General features: G+C 42.2%; 1 protein-coding gene across 8 annotated transcripts in view; it reads right to left on the reverse strand.

The window, feature by feature from the left end:
• Positions 1-21,502, reverse strand: part of INPP4B (inositol polyphosphate-4-phosphatase type II B) — a 305,271-nt gene that overhangs the window by 40,594 nt on the left and 243,175 nt on the right. For 7 of the 8 annotated variants that reach the window (XM_065404687.1, XM_065404692.1, XM_065404689.1 and 4 more), the window contains 2 exons: positions 18,919-19,016; positions 9,412-9,524 (listed from right to left, as the gene is read on the reverse strand). In XM_065404687.1, the coding sequence (XP_065260759.1) occupies positions 9,412-9,524; positions 18,919-19,016 (211 nt within the window). The remainder of the gene's footprint in view (positions 1-9,411; positions 9,525-18,918; positions 19,017-21,502) is intronic. The other variant, XM_065404693.1, reaches the window with a different exon arrangement.

Below are 21,502 nucleotides of genomic sequence, written 5' to 3' on the forward strand. Positions count from 1 at the left end.
GTAAAAAACAAAAGATATAGTATTTTTCAATTCACCTACTACAGTAACTCCTCACTTAACGTTGTAGTTATGTTCCTGAAAAATGCAACTTTAAGTGAAACAATGTTAAACGAATCCAATTTTCCCATAAGATTTAATGTAAATGCAGGGGGTTAGGTTCCAAGGAAATGTTTTGGGGCCAGACAAAAGGCATTATATACTGTACTGTAGTGTGGTGGGGAGGTGCCCCTGGCTTACCGCTGGGACTCAGGGCTGGGGGTGCAGGGTCTGGGAGGGAGTTAGGGTGTGGGAGGGCGCTCAGGATGGGGTCTGGGAGGGAGTTAAGGTGCGGGAGGGCGCTCAGGGCTGAGGTAGGCAGGAGGTGCAGAGCACTTACCTGGGGCAGCTCCTGTTTGGTGCAGGGGGTGTGCAGGTGGCTCTGCGCAGCACAACACCGCCCCTATGGCCACGATTCTGTGAGCCACGATTCTGGGAGCTGCTCCCCCTCCCCGCCCCGGCAGGCAGGGCCACCCGGAACACAGGGGCTTTAGGGGCTGCAGGGCACTGGGCTAAGGGGGCCCCAGGGCCCTGGCCTGCAGCTCTAAAGCCCCTTTCGGAATGCGGCCCTGCGAGCACGGGCCGGAGGACTCAGGAGGAGCCGGGGCAGCTGCGCAGCCAGCGGCCAGAGAGAAGCGGCGCTTTCCCCTTCAAAGTGCCGCTTCTCTCCGGTCGGCTTTGAAGGGGAAAGTGCGGCTTCTCTCTGGCCGCGCAGCTGCCCCTGCTCCTCCTGAGTCCTCCGGCCCGTGCTCGCAGGGCCGCATTCCGAAAGGGGCTTTAGAACTGCAGGCCAGGGCCCCGGGGCCCCCTTAGCCCAGGGCCCTGCAGCTCCTAAAGCCCCTGCGTTCTGGGTGGCCCTGCCTGCCGGGGTGGGGGGACAGCTTCCCCGCTCGCTCCCTCCCAGAAAGTCCTAAGCGCCGCCAAACAGCTGTTTGGCAGCGGGGGAAGCGCTGGGAGGGAGGGAGGGAGGAGGCGGAGAAGAGGAACTTGTGCAATGCTCCCTTGTAAAGTCAGCCAAACGACGTTATAAGGGAGCATTGCACAACTTTAAACGAGTATGTTCCCTAATGGAGCAGCGACGTAACTTTGAAACAACGTTAAGCGGGAGGACGTTAAGTGAGGAGTTACTGTACAAATATTGTAGTGCAATCTCTTTATCATGAAAGTTGAATTTACAAATGTAGAATTATGTAAAAAAAATAACTGCATTCAAAAATAAAACAATGTAAAACGTTAGAGCCTACAAGTCCACTCAGTCCTACTTCTTATTCAGCCAATCGCTCAGACAAATAAGTTTGTTTACATTTGCAGGAGATAATGCTGCCTGCTTCTTGTTTACAATGTCACCTGAAAGTGAGAACAGGCGTTTGCATGGCACTGTTGTAGCCGGCATCACAAGATATTTATATGAGAGATTCATATGTCCCTTGATACTTCAACCACCATTCCAGAGGACATGCGTCCATGCTGATGACAGGTTTTGCTCGATAACCATCCAAAGCAGTGCGGATTGACGAATGTTCATTTTCATCATCTGAGTCAGATGCCAGCAGCAGAAGGTTGATTTTCTTTTTTGGTGGTTTGGGTTCTGTAGTTTCCGCATCAAAGTGTTGCTCTTTTAAGACTTCTGAAAGCATGCTCCACTCCTCATCCCTCTCAGATTTTGGAAGGCACTTCTGATTCTTAAATCTTGGGTCGAATGCTGAAGCTATCTTTAGAAATTTCACATTGGTACCTTCTTTGGTTTTTGTCAAATCTGCAGTGAAAGTGTTCTTAAAATGAACAACATGTGCTGGGTCATCATCCTAGACTGTTATAACATGAAATATATGGCAGAATGCGGGTAAAACAGAGCAAGAGACATACAATTCTCCCCCAGGGAGTTCAGTCACAAATTTAATTAATGAATTTTTTTAAACGAGCATCATCAGCATAGAAGCATCTCATTTGAAATGATGGCGGAAGCATGAAGAGGCATATGAATCTTTAGTGTATCTGGCACGTAAATATCTTGCAAAGCCGGCTATAAAAGTGCTATGCGAACGCCTGCTCTCACTTTCAGATGATATTATAAACAAGAAGTGGGCAGCATTATTGCCTGCAAATGTAAACAAACTTATTTGTCTGAACGACTGGCTGAACAAGAAGTAGGACTGAGTGGACTTGTAGGCTCTAAAGTTTTACATTGTTTTATTTTTGAGTGCAGTTATGTAACAAAAACCCCACATTTGTAAGTTGTACTTTCACAATAAAGAGTTTGCACTACAGTACTTGTATGAGGTGTAATGAAAAATACTATTTCTTTTGTTTATCATTTTTACAGTGCAAATATTTGTAATCAAAAACAATACAAAGTGAGCACTGTACACTTTGTATTCTGTGTTGTAATTGAAGGCAATATATTTGAAAATGTAGAAAACATACCAAAATACTTAATAAATTTCAATTGGTATTTTATTGTTTAACAGTGCGATTAATCACTATTAATTGTTTTTAATTGCGATTAATTTTTTTTAGTTAATCGCGTGAGTTAACAGCCATAATTTTTTATATTTGGGTAGGAGATGGGTAGATAGAGTGTCAGTGTTGCGAATGTCATTCTTGCTTTGGTGGAAATGCTTTTTTTTTTGGGAAAGGAAGTAAGTGTTAGCGTTGTTAATGCTGTAAAAGCAGTTAGGAAAATGAATCTCTTTGCACTACTCTTTTGAAGTCTATGAGTCATAGCAAATGTTTGAAGTGCAAGAGTCATAGGGAAAGCTAAGATGATGGATTGTCAATAAAGGGTGGGAAGGATTAAATCCCAAATGTGTGCTCAGAAAGTATAAATACAGAGCTGGCTAGTGAGAGAGCGAGTTTTGGGCTGAGGGGGATCCCAGGCAGAGCAAAGGAATGAATAAACACAGGGGAGTTTGTCTTGTGTGGAAGATGAGCAGTGAGGGAAGCAGGCTGAACTATTATTTATAAGAAGACTACATTAAATCCAACCAGTTAAATTAAACAAATTTTTAAAAAATCTTAGTTTCTAATTTAAGGATAAAACCTAGGTCAAACTAATACCTTGTCATAGAGTAAATCCTCATTACAGCTCACTTCAAAGAAAATATCTGCTCAATGCACACCAGCAGTAAAAAAAAAAAAAAAAAAAAAAAAAAAAAAGCGCATGCTTGAATGTATACAGAATAAGATACAAACTATTCAGACTAAAATATATAAATAAATGGTTTCTCTTCACTTTGAATACTGTGCTCAGTTTTGCTCACCTCATCTCCCAAAAAATATTGCACAAACAGAACAGAGAAGGCATACAAATTATTAGAGGCTTGGAAAGTCTTTCAGATGAAAAGAGATTGAAAAAATTAGGACTGTGTTTAGGTTAAAGAGGAGAGAGAGACATATAAAACAATGAACAGTATAGGGAAAATAAATCAAATGCTCTTATTAACCCTCTCTCACAATATAAGATCAAGGGGACATCTGGTGAAATGGAAAGAGGATATATTTAAAACTGATAAAAGGAAATACTTTTTACACAACACAATTAATGGAACTCACAGACATAATGGAATTCAGTGACACAAGATATCACTGAATCCAGGACCTTAAATATCCACGGTTATATTAGGATAAGAGATAAAATCTCTCACACGTCAGGGCCTAAGCCAATTGCTAACTGGGGTTAGGAAGACAATTCCACTGTACGCAGGTTATTTCATAATTGTGCATTATTGGGGTTCTTGCAATTTCCTCTGAAGCATCTGGGTTTAGCCAATGTTGGAGAAAGGATACTGCAGTAGACAGACCTCTAGTCTTATCCATTGTAATTATTTCTATGTTCATATATAAGTGAGAGCATAGTCTGGCTTCATGGGAAACACATAAGCGTATCTGAGGGCAGAATTTGACTTTCACCCACCACTCACACAGTGATCACCTTTATATTGGCAGCATCTGCCAACATTTGCCATGCAATGGTATCAAAGATAACTAGTTTCCCTCTGCCCCCAATATTTAGAATAAGAAATGTCTGTGGTAACAGTTGGCAAATATAGACTTTAAATGTACATTAAATGTAGTCCCATTATAATGAGCAATAATATATTTACTGCAATAATCTAATAAATCCTTTACACCAAGAAATTGTGACTTCCCAATACAAAGATGCTAACATACTATGGTATCAACATCAAGAGCTCCAGACGTGTCAACTCCAGGGGGTTAATTTAAAATAGGGTAGTATAAGGGCTATACATTTTAGTGAAGGGCAAACTTTTAAGTGGTTGTAAAGCAGCAAAACACTTTTTTCCTCTATGAAAATATGTTAAAGATTCACTGAATGGATGACAAAAGAAATCTCTGGAGACATGAAGTGAAAATAAATCCTGTCCTGTTCTTGGTAGATTATTTGAGTCCCATGCTGATTTATCTTTTACTTCTTCTGAGAGTAATGTTGTATGATAATTGCAGAATTCCTATCGGAAAAAGACTTACCTTTTTACACACAGTTGATTTACATTGTAATACATATGGTTACATTTATTACCTTACTACAAAATAGCATTAGCAATATATAAAACGGCAATAACTTTATTACTAAAAAGAGTCTTTGTGTGTCATTGAAATCTTGTTGTTTCCACCGTTAATGAAAGGTAGAATGTCTTTTCCCTGTATAGTTTGTGTATTTGAAAATGTACAGAAAGAGCTTGCGTTTAGACTACTGTGTGTGCTAAAGGCCAAATTTTCTCCTGGTGTAAACTTCCATAGCTCCATTGAAATCCATGGCACTGTGCCTATTTACACAAGCAGAGAATTTGGATCCAAACTTTACATTGCCAAGTTATAAATTACACTCCTTTGGATACCAATACTAAGCACCCGGATTTCAAAAATCTATACAGTGTGAGGTCAAATCCTGACTTGTGTTCCACAGCCTGCAAGAGATCCCTCTTGACAGCAACCTTGGAGATATACTCCATGGCCACCCAACCATGCACTCTCCCTCAGAGAAGTGTTATGTATAAGGAAATTATGTTGGTGGTAGGTCTGTTCTCCTCCTTGACAGTCATACATGGCGGTCTCTCCCTAAATGAGAGAGAGTTGGAGAAGGAGAAGGGGGATTGAGCAACCCCCACCCTACAAAGCTGGCTGACAGCTATAAAAGTGAGCTATCATTTGGGAAAGACAGGGCCTTTTGAAACAGAGACTCCGTCTCCATCCTCTCCTCAACAGGCAATTGAAGGTAGAGAGAACACTGTGGGCTTTTAGTCCCTTAGGTGTTTTTTCAAGGAAAATCTTTCTGAGACCTCCTGCTTCATGAGGCCCCTCTCTCTTGTATACAGATTGCTATTCAGGAGTTTACTGTGTAGTCCAGCCACAGAGGAGATGGAGCAGAATCTGTGCCTTCTCTTCCCTCTGCAGGCTCTACTGATAGTAACATAACAGACCTGACACCAGTAACAGTTAGAATAGAGAGGAAATAGTTTGGACCATTGAGTATTACACAGAGAGGAGCAGCAATAAGAAACTATCTTTAGAGCAGAGGTGGGCAAACTACGGCCCGTGGGCCACATCAGGCCTGCGGGACCGTCCTGCCCAGCCCCTGAGCTCCCGGCCGGGGAGGCTAGCCCTGGGCCCCTCCTCCGCAGCCTCAGCACGCTGCGCCGGCAGCGCTCTGACCTGCCACTCCTGCCGGGCAGTGTGGGTGGCATGGCTGGCTCCAGCCGGGTGGCGGGGCTGCGAGCTCCTGCTGCTCTGAGTAGCATGGTAAGGGGGCGGGGAGTAGAGGGGTTGGATAAGGGGCAGAGGGTTCTGGGGGGCAGTCAGGGGACAGGGAGCAGGGGGCGGTTGGATAGGCGTGGGAGTCCCAGGGGGTAGGGGTGTGGATAGGGGTTGGGGCAGTGGACAAGGAGCAGGAGGATGTTGGATGGGGTGGAGGTTCTGGGGAGTATCAGGGGACAGGGAACGCGGGGTGTCCCGGGGGGCCTGTCTGGGGGCGGGGGTGTGGATAGGGGTCAGGATAGTCAGGGTGCAGGGAGCGGGGGGGTTAGATAGGGGATGTGGTCCCGGGGGGCGGTTAGGTGTGGGGGTCCCGGGAGGGGGCAGTCAGGTGACAGGGAGCAGGGGAGGTTGGATGGGTCGGGGGTTCTGAGGGTGCGAAGTGGGAGGGGGCAGATAGGGGGCAGGGGCCAGGCTGTTTGGGGAGGCACAGCCTTCCCTATCCAGCCCTCCATACAGTTTTGCAACGCCAATGTGGCCCTCAGGCCAAAAAGTTTGCCCACCTCTGCTTTAGAGGAAGAAAAGGCTTCTCCCTGATTTAATTCCCCAAACAGTGGGCAGAGTTTGGTGGGGATATCACCCGGAAGGAAGAAAATTGGAGACATCACACCAGTATTCGGTTATTTCAGCATGAGGCACGGAGATTCTGGGGAGCATATTCAGTACCGAGGAAGCCTGTGAGGAGGCTCAGTAAGGTTGAGGAGCAGGCTCAGTGCAGACAGAATGTTTGCATTTTTTTTTTAAAAAGCACCAAGCCTGTATCAAACTCTATGGAGCATAATTCGGACTGCAAATAGTGATTTCAGATAGCTTGTAACTCATTGAAATCTGAATAGATTGTCACAGGGACAGCAAAGGACTCCAGGACCCGGTCTGACCTCAGGACAATCCCCCTTCCAAATTTCATGTCCCTGCTGCAAGAGCTCTTCAAATAATAGGCATGTTTTATTTATTTATGAAATTTTTATCATCATTAGAGGGTTTTTTTGAATTACTTTTTTGCTTTGTATTTCCTTAGTTTGTATTTCTTCAAATACCATATCTAGTTGATTGGTGTTTTAATCACTGCCGTTGGAATGCCTAACTGCCATGGTGACAGTAGCTATGGGAATGACATACGTGTAATTTACGTAAAGATGATCGGTAGAGTGCCTATAGCAGTAGCAGCTAGTTATTCATTTACAAATTAAAGTACCTTCATTACATAAAACTATGAACAATAGAGTTTATGTACAGAAATATTCAACTAGAGCTAAACCAAGTAATTATGTTTTGCAACCGGCCCCGAGGCTTGTTAGACTCTAGAGAATAAAAGTAAGATACCGTACTTCTGAATAACTGAAGTTTGGTATGCAACAATAATGGATTTATTTTAAATTTAGAAAAAAGATTCACTGTAAAAACAGTAACTGGATACTGAAGGGAGTATCTTACATGATTTAACATCCCTACAGGCGTGTATTATTAACCAAGGCCCTGATACTGTAACATAGAGCACATGGACAGGCCCCTGTGTTTACATGGAGCTCTAGTGATTTCAACAGGGCTTTGCACGGGTGCAGGAATCTGCCCAGGCAGAGCCAAGTGTAGGATTGGTTCCCAGAAGTGCATAACCGACGGCGTCTTATTAAGTCCCATGAACTGTTCTTTGTAAGTTTCACCATAAGCAGCTGTCTCAGATGTATACTACACCTCTACCCCAATATAACGCGACCCGATATATCACAAATTTGGATATAAAGCGGTAAAGCAGCGCTCGGGGGGGGGGGAGGGAGGGTGCATGCTCCGGCGGATCAAAGCAAGTTCAATATAACGCGGTTTCACCTACAATGCAGTAAGATTTTTTGGCTCCCGAGGACACCGTTATATCGGGGTAGAGGTGTACTTCTACATGGAAAGCTGCAGAAAACTTGGATAGCTCTCTTGCAGTGCAGGAGGTTGAACTTAGACTACTTTTTTTTGAACCGTGACCTGTGGAGGAGCCCTTACTAATGATGATACAATCATAAAAATGTAGAGCTGGAAGGGACCTCGAAAGATCATCAATTCCAGGACCCTGCGCTGAGATAGGTCCAAGTAAACCTACATCATTCCTGACAGGTGTTTGTCCAATCTGTTCTTAGAACCCTCCAATAATGGGGATTCTACAACTTCCATTGGAAGCCTACTCCAGAATTTAACCACACTTACAGTTCGAAAATTTTTCCTACTATCTAACCTAAATATCCCTTGCTGCAGATTAAGCCGGTTCCTTCTTGTCCTACCTTCAGTGAACACGGGGAACAATTGATCACCTTCCTCTTTATAACAGCCCTTAATATATCTGAAGACTTATCAGTTCCCCCCTCCATTTTCTTTTCTCAAGACTAAACAAATCCAGCTTTTTTAACCTTTCCTCACAGGTGAGGTTTTCTAAACATTTTATCATTTTTTATTCTCTCCAGTAGTCGATCTGAGTCCTCATCAGTGCTGAGGAGAGCATGACAATTGCCTCCCATGTCTTACCTATGACACTCCTGTTAATACACCCCAGAAAGATAAGCCTTTTTCATTATATTGTTGACTCATATTCAATTTGTGATCCACTATAACCCCAGATCCTTTTCAGAAGAACTACCACCTAGCCAGTTACTTTGTAGTTGTTCATTTGCACTCGTCTTTATTGAATTTCATCTTGTTGATTTCAGACCAATTCTCTAATTTGTCAAGGTCATTTTGAATTCTAATCCTGTTCTCCAAAGTGCTTGCAACCCCTTCCAGCGTGGTATCATCTGCAAATTTTATGAGCATACTGTCCATTATACAAGTCATTAATGAAAATATTGAATAGTACTGGACACATGACAGATCCCTGTGCGACCCCACTGGATATGCCCTGCCAGTTTGATAACGAACCTTTGATAACTACTTTTTGGATAAGTTTTGCACCCACCTTATAATAATTTTATCTAGACCACATTTCCCTAGTTTGCTAATGAGAATGTCATGTGAGACTGTCAAACGTCTTGCTAAAATCAAGATATATAAAGTCTATTACTTCCCTTCTATCCACTAGACCAGTAATCCCTGTCAAACAAGGAAATTAGATTTGGCATAATTTGTTTTTGACAAATACATGCTGGCTATTCCTTATAACCCTATTATCCCCTAGGTACTTAAAAACTGATTATTTAATAATTTGTTCCAGTATCTTTCCAGGTATCTATAATTCCCTGGGTCCAATCTGTTCCCCTTTTTAAAGATAGGTACTACAATTGTCCTCCTCCAGTCCTCTGGGACCTCACCCTTCCTCCATGAGTTGTCTGTGCCATGAATCTGTGATGATCTAGATGATCTACATAATGAAAAATGTTAAGAATCAAGAAGCAGAGGATTCAGGTATTGGGAGGGGAGACGGATCCATGAGAGGGTCACCTTTTTACAATAGCTCAGCAGATGAAAATGATAGAAAAACACTGGTCTAGAAATATGTAGGTACTTCTATGACCCAAATCACTGCATTTTCTGAGTGCGTCCTTAAAAACTCACTTGCAGCCCTCATATCAACAAGTAATGGAAAATTAGTAAATCATATATGAAAGTATTTGGAACAAAGCAGCTTACCGTTGCAGCCACCCACATGATTTCTACATTCTTTCTTTTTTTAGCCTGGATATTTTGATGGAGATTTTCTAGTAATCCCTTTAGGTCATTCTGTTCTTGAAAATGTGGTAGGCCTGAAAAGAAATAAACAGTTAGTGATAATGGTTATGTTGACTTAAAGATTTCCTCACTAAAGAAAAGCTCCAACCTTTAGGGTATGTCTTCACTACCGGCCGGATCGGCGAGCAGCGATCGATCCTGCGGGGATCAATTTATCGCGTCTAGTCTAGACATGATAAATCGATCCCTGAGCGTTCTCCCGTCGACTCCTGTACTCCAGATCGGCAAGAGGCGCAGGCAGAGTGAACAGGGGAGTGGCAGCAGTCAACTCACTGTGGTGAAGACACCACGGTAAGTCGATCAAGTACATCAACTTCAGCTACATTATTCACATAGCTGAAGTTGTGTAACTTAGATGGATCTCTCCCCCCCCCCCCCCCCCCCCCCAGTGTAGACCAGGCATTAGAGTCTCATTTTGGATTCATGAGGATTTTGATAGAAAGTAGCAACTAACTATTTAATTAATAAGAAAAAAAATATTTTCCCTGTAAACAGAGGGCTTTACTTTCTATAGGTCATATTCTGAGAGCTGCTGAAAGTCCTCAACTTTCATCTTACCAATTACTCAGCACCTTGCAGGATTTGGCCTTAGTTCTAGATTCTAGTTGTCAGTTTAAAATAGAACATAGAAAGAACATAGAAAGGCTCTGGAAGTGAATGGAGAACTGTCTGAGAGGGTCTGGTTGTGTATTCCTTGTGCATCCAGATTTCCCACTGAAGACAAGTCAATGGGAAATATAAGTGACTAAGTAATCCAGGACAAGACACTTTAATTTATTCTAGGGCTTCATGGGCACAGACATAGCACATTACTTTTTTCATGTTACCTCTTTCCAAATTAGTAGTGAAAATTATTAGAGACAAGTGGTGTCATTTTTTCTGGATTACTTCTTACAGACATGAACTAAAAGTGATTTATCAACTGTTAATGTTTTAAAAAACATAACAATATCTTAGACCCACAGGAAGTAGTATGAAAACAATTCTATCCAGGTGCCTTTCTTTCCTTCAAATTGGCAAATTGAGTAATTTTGCCTCAGTAAAACCAGGCAGAGGGATCCCCCCACTACTAAAACCAAATCCTTCTGAAATACAGAGATCCAAGATTTACTTCCAAATCAGACAGTGAAAACTAAAAAGAATATTACAATGCAGATCAAATAGCCATTCCCCTAACCTGATCACAGGCAGAATGATATCTGTTTGATCTATAGACTTTTATTTTCTATCTCTAATGAAGGTGATAGTTTCTCTCACTCATGATATGTAGTTGAGAAGTAATTTTAAAAATACATAAAAAGAAATATGTTAAAAAGCTCTCTGAATTGCCCGACCCACATGCAATATTGCACTACAAAAAGAACACAGAAGAAATAATAGAGAACACTTTAAAAGCTGGCTTTGTAATTCATTTTTGTAATTGTTTTATTGAAGATTATCTTATCTGCCTATATAAATATATATTATCTTATCTGCACATTGTGTCTACTTTTTAAAAAACACACAGCATACATATAATGAATATGCAGAAAGGAGTTTCTAGATATTTTGAAACTTTATCATATTATCATTAAGAAAATATATAAGTGCATCATAATATGGTCTTTCCCAAATACATCCTAGCAAATCCTTAATTTTGGGCAGACATGCATTTTACCATGGTTACAGGAATATTCTTTTAATAAACTGTATTGCTAAAATAACTCATGCCTTGGCTGGATGTGAAAGACTGTTCAAATCCTTAAATCATATAACAGTATTAAACTGTCAAATTATTTTTGTGGATTATAAAGAAATATGTCCTAGAATTACTGTATCCTATCAAAGGGGTTGTACTTTGGAACATGCATGCTCTGCACACATAATATGGCACCAAAGCAGAGGTTCTTGATTTTCATATGGCTCCAGAGTGCTTTGCATGCAGCTCTCTTCTCAGGCTGGAGCATATCATCCCACAGCATCCTGACATGGATGTGACTATTGCCCACATATCAAAGTGGCAATTTAAAACAACAGAGGCACGGCTTAATCTACATTTATGCTAGTAGCCTCTTAGGGTGAGTCCTAAACAATCATTCTTACCACACAGGGCCGGCTCTAGGCACCAGCAAAACAAGCTGGTGCTTGGGGCAGCACATTTTTAGGGGCGGCATGGCCGGCGCCAGAATGCCGCCCCTAAAAATGTGCCCCGGCCGCCCTAGCTCACCTCCGCTGCTGCTGCCACGGCGCGCGAAACAGCTGATTCGCGCGCCGCTGCTTCCCCCTCCCTCCCAGGCTTGAGAGCCTGGGAGGGAGGGGGAGCAGCGGCGCACGAATCAGCTGTTTCACGCGCCGCGGCGGCTCGGGGTCTCCCCCTCCCTCCCAGGCTCTCAAACCTGGGAGGGAGGGGGAGATCCCGAGCGGCCGTTTCGCCCCCTCCCTCCCTCCTAGGCTTGAGAGCCTGGGGGGAGGAGGCAGGGCTGGGGATTTGGGGAAGGGGAGGAGTTGAGGTGGGGCCGGGGTAATTAAAAAACGGGGGGGGGGGGGGGGGAGGGCGGCCAAAATTGTTTTTGCTTGGGGCGGCAAAAATCCTAGAGCCGGCCCTGTTACCACATATGGTTACCTTTGTGTATGTTTTATTAAATTTACTTTTCAATAAGCATGCTACATTTTCGTATCCTTCGTATGTTCAGCTCTTCTGGGATATTGTAAAAGTGGTACTGTATTTTGGATGAATCGGGAGGGTTATATAGAACTTTATTTGTATGCATTTTTAGTAGGAAACTATCCCAAAACACTTCACTATTATGTATGGTTCAATAGGAGTAGAGAGTCAAAGGGAATGAGAAATGAAGATGAATGGGCAAGTGAAAACTGTTTTCATCTGTGGTTTGAAAGAAGATGGAAAGTCAATGAAGCAAAGAGGTACAGAATGGCTGCTCCAGATGGCAAGAACTATGGAGGAAGAAGTTTGCTAACCAAAGATGGTGAGAAAGCAGAGAGGCACACAGAGGAGGCCAGATGAGCAGAGAGAGGGGGGACAAGAGAGAGACTAATAATGTGTGCTACAGTAGCTGCGTAGAAAAGTTTGTTCTTTTTCTTTTTAAAAAGCAGTTTGAAAGGAATCCTGAAATGAAAGGGTCATCAGCTTGGTAAAAATGTCTATGTCCAGTTACAAATTCCATTTGGTTTTAAGAACATTGCAACTATCACTGTAAGTTAGACTATCCACTTTGTAGCAGGAACTTGGCACACAGGAAGAAAACTCAGCCTGGAAAGGTCTGACAAATCAAGGGACAATCAGTAGAGAATGGCTCTCACCTGCTTGAACAATGGGCTCCTGCCAGCAGGGACTTTGCCTTTGAATGGGCTCTCTCTTCACAGAAACCTGTTTCAGGGAAAAGGGGGTGGGTACCCGTGGGGAGCGTGCCTTAGTGGCCCAGTGGTAGGAACAGTGATCAGTTACAACTCAGTCCAGGATGATTAGCAGCAGGTGGGATTCAGTGCTTAGATCCTCTCACAGCAGAGTGCTACCTCTTCAGAGAGCAGGACTGGGCCAGGCCTTGACAGTGTAATGTGGATCTTTGTACAGCATGTTTAAAATGGTGGAGTCTGAAGAGCTGGGATTTGGGGAGGCCACAGGGAAATCCAATAGTGAAGACAAGAGGAGCATTAGTAGTATAACAGACTGGAACTCAAATCAATGGCATACCTGGGCAATTTTGCAGAGGTGGAGATGGGCAGATTTGCACATAAATGAGGTGTGGAAGAATAGATAATGGTCAATGGTAAGCTCCACTTAGTCAAGAGAGGGATGTCTGTCTGTAAGACATTTAACTGAAGGCACTTGAAATGAAGCTGAAAATTTACTTTGGGCTTATCTTCATGGTGAGTTGCATCACAGCAAGCCAAGATGTGAATCTACAGTGCATCAGCTTGCGATGCAGTAACTCACCATGTGGACACTGCTACAGTGCAACCAGGGCCGGCTCCAGGCACCAGCTGAGCAAGCTGGTGCTTGGGGCGGCAGATTGTTGGAGGCGGCATTCTGCCCAATCCTGGGGCGGCACGGCTGCTTTTTTTGTTTTGTTTTGTTCCGCTCTGGCTGCCCTGTAGGGGGCGGTGGCGCGGAGAACCAGAGCACCCTGCAGGGCAGTCCTCTTCCTTCCCTCCCCGCCGACCGGAGCGGAGCCCTCGCGGTAGGCGGCAGGAGGCGGCGCAGCAGGAGGGGCCGCGTGGCAGCGCCCCTGCTGTAGCCCTGGCCGCCCCCTTCTCTCTCTCTCCCCTGCCTGCTCCCCCCCCCAGCCGGTCCCCCTACACCCGCACTCCGGCCGCGCCGCAGGGTTTTTTTTTTTTTTTTTTTGCTTGGGGCGTCCAAAAAGCCAGAGCCGGCCCTGAGTGCAACGAAAGCCCTGGAGTGCAGCTGAGCACTTACACCTTAAAGCGTACTAAGCTAAAGCTCACAAAGTGTGCAGTAAAAGTGCTCATACAGGAAGTAACTGCAGTGTAGCCAGTGTGCTGTAAATTCACACCTTATCTTGCTGTGCACTAACTTCCCTGTATAGACAAGCCTCAAGTCAAGAGAACAGAGAGGGTGGATGGAGATGAGCTATTAAAGATGTTGAATGATATATATACAGTTGAATATCAGCATTATGATACACATAGTTAAAAGGTGGAGAGAAAATAACAGAGAAGGAAGAAGGTAAATAAAAAAGACCAGAAGAACAAGAAGAAAACATTATGAATCTCCATAGAGCAAGGGCTCTTGGCTCACCAGAAATGGAGAAACCGCAATAAGAAAAGTACATCAGCAGAAATGTGCAGTGAGGCTAGATAAGCATAGTTCTTGAAGGGAACCAGAGATGTCTGCATTGATTTGGAGGTGGTCCAGGAAGATGGAGTGGCACAGTGTCAATTACTATGATAAGATCAAGGAGACTGAAAAGACAGCAGCAACAGTAAAAATGAGGTGAAAGGAGGAAGACACTTGGGAGAACAGTTACAAATTATTACCAGAATGAATCCCAGAATGAAACAGATCACAGTAGCATTTTATATAAAGCAGATGGAGTAGAGGTAGATTGGGGGGGATTGTTGACATGGGTAAAGGAGGAAAAAGTTGTTAACAGTGATAGAATATGCATGGAAGATAGGAATCAGGGGAGTAATGGTTGGTGTGAGATAACTATTGCACATTATGCACATCACAGGATAGCCCAGAATAATACTTCAAGAGCTCCAATCTTTAATAAGTAATGTAAGATGAAAAATAAAAAGATTTTACAAATTCTGGAAGGAAAAACTTTCCAGATCATAACTCTCTGTTGTGGAGATTAATAATTGTAAGACCAGAAAACAGAGAAAAAGATTGAAGATTTTCCATCCCTTTTAAATTACTAACATGGCATATGAATAAACACTCAGGGTCAGCCTCACAGGTGGGTACCCAGGTGATGAAAACTAGGGGTTGTCATTTGCATGAAAAATTTTTTTTTAGTTATTTAGGTCCAATGGAGGTAGTAGGTGATCTGTTTTAGCAATGTGCGTGTGTTCACGCACGCTCACACACATATACACTAATCTGAAGGACTACTTAATAGAAATTCGGAGTTATGGTGTCGGAGGTAAAGTCACTTCATGCAGCCATTTGAAAAGCTGAGGTTCTCAGCCTGTCACCTATTTAGATTATTGCTGCATGCAAATACTGAGTAAATTCATTAGCAAGAGACTACTCTTCAGCTAATGCGACAATTCTAGCAGCTTCAGGCAAGAGAGGCTCTCTTGCATAGTACTTAAGTTTCCACTCATTTGCAGATTAAAGAGATGTCTATTTCAAACACCAAAGTCAGATAGCAGCAGCAAAAGAAGAAAATAATTTTCTGATTAACTCTCAAGGTGGAAAAAAAGACTAACCTGAACACCACTAATTCCAGTGGCTGTTAAAGATCCTGGCAAGAAAAAATCTACTAGCCTATGCAGAGTATAATTATGTTGTGAATGCAAAGTGTGCATTTGATAACATTCATCACATGAACCCACAAAGCTCTGACTCAAACCTGTCAAAAAACAGTGAGAAAATAACCATAAGCAGCAGTAATGATGATGGTGAAAAATGCTGCCAAGCACTGAGAGTCACCTGTTGTGAATAACTTTCATTAAAAAAAATAAACCAACTTGTCTGTCTGTTTATATTGCTGTTGTCGTCTCATCATAAGTGAGACAGAAGAATATATTAGCTAGTTATAAAATAGACAGGTATTATACAAAAATAACTGTATACTGCCGGGAAGCTCAGATTGAACATATTAGTCAACCTGTGTAGGATTATTAGTGTACTTTCTATTCAGTATCATGACCTCTATAGAAGAAATAAATGGTGGTGTCACGTAGTATGAAGGTTTATTGGCATGAATTTGGGATGTCTCCAGTACTCCTGAATAGCAAAGGCCCTTTGAGTTACGCTAATCAACCCAAACATGTAACAATTTACATTTATTCTATTATGGTAGCACTCACAATGTGCTAAGCATGGTCCACATATGCAGGAAGACACAATCCCAGTCCTGAAGAGCTCACGGACTAAAAGATAAGCAACGGACCAAGACATTAAATATATTATCACATAAAAAAACCCTACTGACTACCTTTCTGACTAGCCATAGTTAGGTGAGCAATTTCATTTTGGCATCATGGTAGAATTGAGTCTTGAGACATTTGAAGCAGGACATGGTAGTGGCCACATCAGGGAGTATGTTCCATGTGTAAGGGATGGCATGAAAGAAAACATGTGGAGGGTTGTAGGAGAGGCAAGAAGTGGTGTTGTGAGGGAGCTCAGCTCCCTGCTCTCTAACTAAGAGACTATTAAGGGTATGCTCATTCTTTCAGACCCCATTCTCATGGCCTTCCAAGCCTATAAAGGTTACTCCTTAATCCCTGTGCTGAATTCTTCTCAAGTGCCTGGCAACATTGGCCTTAGGAAGTTTCAACCCACTCCCTACGGGGTTTCTAGGTCTGTTCCGTAGGTGTCTCTTTGTCAGACTTGTGCTGAGAAGCTTCTGTAAGGCAGTTCCCAGCCTCTTTGGTTGCCACCACTTCTGCCTGAGCTTTGGCCTTTTTTCCAGGCTGTTGCTAGTCAATTAATTAGCCACAGAGGGGGAATAATTGCTCTGTCATTAGCGTTTTTTGTGGCTGTTGAAGCATAGGGTTCATATACACCATCACAGACATGTGTAGGCTGGCAGAGCATAGGGCAATGTGACAAGAGATGTGAGAAGATAAGTAGAGATAGGCAGATACGTGAAGGGCCTTGAAGATGACAACAAGAAGCTTGAACTTTAATGTGGTGAAAAAGTGATAAAACTTTTATATCATACCACATCATATTGTGTTCCAACTGTCTCCTTTTTCAGAAAAAAAGATGTTTTTAAAGAGAGAGAGTTGTAAAAACATGGTTTTGGTACTATTTACTATATCCTTTAATGGAAAGGCAGAACGTTTTAGTACTGACAACTGTACAGGCTTAGAGAGGAAAACAACAAAAAATAACTTTGTTTAGACTGCAAGCTTCTTGGGGACTGACTCTTATGATTATCTGTTTATCACATGAATATCACCACCGCACATGTAGTATAAATATACATATTAATAATCGTATATATATATATATATATCGCTTAGAAGCTGCTTTTGTTCAGCGGTAATCAAATGAAATAGAAGTCTTCTACATTAGGTCATACTCTCAGTGCGCGAACAAATAATATAAAGCAACAAAATGAATTAGTTCTGTGTCCAGAAAGATTAATAAACTCTCCAAATCCTACCATCTTCCCTACAGAGCTGACACCTACCATCATCTCACCCTGATACTCACCCTGCCCCCTAGAAAAAAAGCCAGAGAACACTTCAGCCTTGCAGATTGACTTGAAGGTCAACAGAATAAAATTGACTAATCAGGCCAGAAAGCAAATTCCACTATTCGATGACTCTTCATTGAAATCCTCTTGCCTTCAGCCCCTGGCAGTGAAACCATGTGAGAGTTATACCACCTGCCTCTGCCAATCCCAAATGCAGTAAGAGGCAATTTTGGAGTAACTGGGACCCAACCCATTTTATGCCCTATATGTTAAAAGTAACACCTTAAATTACTCCGGGACACAAAATAGAAGCAGATCACAGAATAAAGGTGTTATATGCTTCCTGCAAGAAATATTTATTAGCCCAGAGGCTGCTGTAGTCAGCAGCAGAAATTTATAAGGAATAGACACATCATAACAACAATACACACTTACACTTTTCATCTACAGATCTCAAAGCCCTTTACAAAGGTGGATAAACATGGCCACCCACATTTTACAGATGGAAAAAGAGAGACACAGAGATGGTAAGTGACCTGATCAATCTTGAGATGACAAAAAGTAGGGATTATCATGATAAGGTCTGCATCACAAAGAAAAAGAAAAAGAAAAAGCCACACATAAATGACAGATCCTAAACTAAGCCCTGATCCTTGTGACCCAAATCACACGAGATGAGTCAGATGAAACAGAAACATATTTTAGGATTATATAGACACAAGAAAGAAGAGAAACAAATTATTGAGGATGGTTCAAGTGTCTGAAAGTAATGTTTTGAAATTGAGCAAAGAAAAATGTAGGGTGACTATCACTAAAAAAAACCCACAATCTCCTAATGGTGAGATCTTTAGATTGTGGAATAATTTCCCAAGGATGTGGTGGAAGCCCCATTGCTGAAGTTATTTAAAAGTAGATACATTAGACAAAGCACTTGAGAACATAACCCTGCCTTGGCAGGACTAGATGACCTAATAGGTCTTTTCAGTGTTTGAGTTCAACAATTAAAGAAATAAAACAGTATTCTATTTACATACAGGGGCTAATCCAATGTCCATTGAAGTCAATGAAAATCTTTCCATTAACTTAATTGGACATTACAATGGGACCCATTGATAGGGTCCATAGCTGCAATTCACTCATTAGTTTTGTACATCTTGTTAAGTATTCAGAAATGAATAAAAAGTTAAGTGAATAACTGGAGCTAATTGACTCAAACTTCTGACGGGTATCTGTGCATGAATACCATAGGTTACCTCTACTTATGTTACTATAAATATTATGTTGTTAAATATGCAATACATGATAATTTACTCCATTGTTACTGTTTCACCTTTCTACTATGACCTGGATCCTGCAACTTGTGCCATGCGGATGGACCCCTATTGACTTCAGAGGTGCCCCATGTAGTCACAGGGGTCCACCTACTTGGAATAAGCTGCAGGATTGAGGGCTAGACGTAAAGAAGCTGCATACTAACACTTTTAAAGTTTCAGCATTACAATTTGCCATGGTCTATCACCTGTAACTCTTATTAAAATCAGTTTGAATGCTACATTATTAATTTTATACTTACAATCAGGAGGCATTTTTTCAGTAAACAATTTGTAATATTCTTTAAGAAGTTCAAAATTTTCCTGGTTAACACTTTCTTGCAAAGTGGTATCTCCAAACCTAAAACGGCAAAGGACAATGTTGGAAATAAAAATAAAACAAATTCTATAAACAACACACACCCCACTTCACCCCCTTCTCTAAAACCAAGAAACAAAATACATACCTAACTCAGCTTCAGCTCTGGCTTCTTTATGTAAATAGAGAATTGTTTTTTCTCCTAATATTTGTTTTAATAGATTTATACAACAGAAAATAACTAACCTCAAATATACATTATACCATTAACAAATACTAGTTTAAACCACTCCTGAACATCCTTCCAAAAAACAGAAGCTAACAGACAAAAATCCCTGCTTACTTTCATCTCATGACTATTCATTAAGTCCCAAATCCTGCTTCCCTGTAGACAGCCAGAGTAAATGGGCTTTGTGCCAGGATTTGCTGTGGAAGTCTGAATGCCAGCCTGCTTTTGTACAGACATCACCAACTTTTACATCTCATTCACTTTTGATGCTAATAATGCCTTTGCTTCAGCAGAAGTCAGCAGCTGAAACTGAACTCAGGCAAGATGGAGGTGATGTCAGCAGGAAAACATTTTGAACACCTAGCCACTACCATAGCAGCACCCTCTACTGAGATTGTCTGCTGCAAATAATCAAGGTTCATATCCTTGGATCCTTCTGGACTCCTCTCCTTGCTCCTGAACAGTTAGATTCAGCTTTCAGGGATTCCTTCTTGCACCAGCAACTAGCCAATAAGCTATGTCCTTTGCTGTTAGATAGTGGCCTAACCACTGTGACCCACACCTTTGTGACCTCCAGGCCGGATTACTGTGACTGCATTTAGGTGAAGCTAAAGCGCGCACACTTTAAAAAGGCTTCAGTTGTTCTACTATGCTGCAGCTCATTTTTTCAGCAACAGAGGTTGCTGGGAATGTATCACCTAAATGCTCACTAGTCTGACTCCTCACAGGACACCCAGTCAAATTCAGGATGTCTGTTCTCATCTCTAAGGCTCTTCATGGCATTGGCCCATGCTACCTAAGAGAATTCTCTCTAAGACTATGATTTTCCATGACAATTAGGTTTCACAGAAGCTACTGTCCACACTCTAGGGCAGGGGTAGGCAACCTATGGCACGCGTGCCGAAGGCGGCACGCAAGCTGATTTTCAGTGGCACTCACGCTGCCTGGGTCCTGGCCCACCGCTCCAGGGGCTCTGCATTTTAATTTAATTTTAAATGAAGTTTCTTAAACATTTTTAAAAACCTTATTTACTTTACATACAACAATAGTTTAGTTATATATTATAGTCTTATAGAAAGAGATCTTCTAAAAATGTTAAAATGTATTACTGGCACGTGAAACCTTAAATTAGAGTGAATAAATGAAGACTCGGCACACCACTTCTGAAAGGTTGCCGACCCCTGCTCTAGGGTGAAATGCTGCGAGTGAAGACAGTGTTCTTGGCAGCAGGCTCAAAACTATGGAACACTCTTTTGGAGAGCTGAGACTAGCTTCAGAGATCACTGCCTCCAGAGTGACATGTAACCTCGCTTCTTCAAGTCCAGCTTTCCCATAAACACCAAAGCAAAAAGGAAAAGACAACGGAAGAACAAGGGAGGGGCAATGAGAGCAGGAAGAACATGGAGAGGGGAGAGAGAGAGAGACAGGGAGATGAAGAAATGGAAGAAAAGGAAGACAAAATTCCAGTGATCCACCAGGAAGGAGAGAGGAAATCAGAAGGTCTTTATTGTGTTGTGATAGTCTGCAGAAGGTGCTCAAGTATTATGGCGATAAGTGTGGTACAAAGATCCTGTTACGAGAGACCTGGACTTGACATAACCCACAGATATCTTGTGCTTAGCCACCATAAGCTGGAAGCGAGGACACCATGTAGTGAGAAAGAATTTGGCCTTGCTTAGGCTGACAAAAACATCTGCGCAGCCGCAGTGTTACTAACAAGGATAGCTGACCTTAGTCTGGGTGCCTGTGTCTGTATGTTTCTTGCTAGAGTTGCTTTACCGATAAGTAGAAATTATGAGTTCTTTGCTGTTGCTAGGGAAACAATCAGCCAATTATAACTTATTTGGAGTTATGCTTTGTTTTGAATTACTTATAAAAAAGATTAGCTAGAAAGTGTATTTTGGAGAAGTTTGGATTTTCTATGAGCAAGAAGACACTGACAATCTCCACAGCGGCTAGGAGGAAGGCTAGCCACTGGAAACCTGCTGCTGTCACTTGACACCACCTCAGACTTCGGGTAACTATATTTTGGGTAACTAGAGTATTGCTAATTTTGAAGTGTTCTTTGTATTCAATAAAAACATGGATTTTTGGGCGAAAGCACTCTTGTATAAAACAATCATTTCTCAGACGGAGGTGCTGTGTCCCCTCACTGATTTATCTCCTGACAGTGCCTGGAAAACAGAGACTAGTTACCATAGCTTTGAGTTCAGATAACCACAGATAACCATCCAGGTAAGTAAATAACGTCACATGGTTGTTCCACAACCACTATTGCATCCACTGGCTGCAGTAGCTT

Source organism: Emys orbicularis, chromosome 5 (genome assembly GCF_028017835.1).
Source record: "Emys orbicularis isolate rEmyOrb1 chromosome 5, rEmyOrb1.hap1, whole genome shotgun sequence".
Taxonomy (NCBI): domain Eukaryota; kingdom Metazoa; phylum Chordata; order Testudines; family Emydidae; genus Emys; species Emys orbicularis.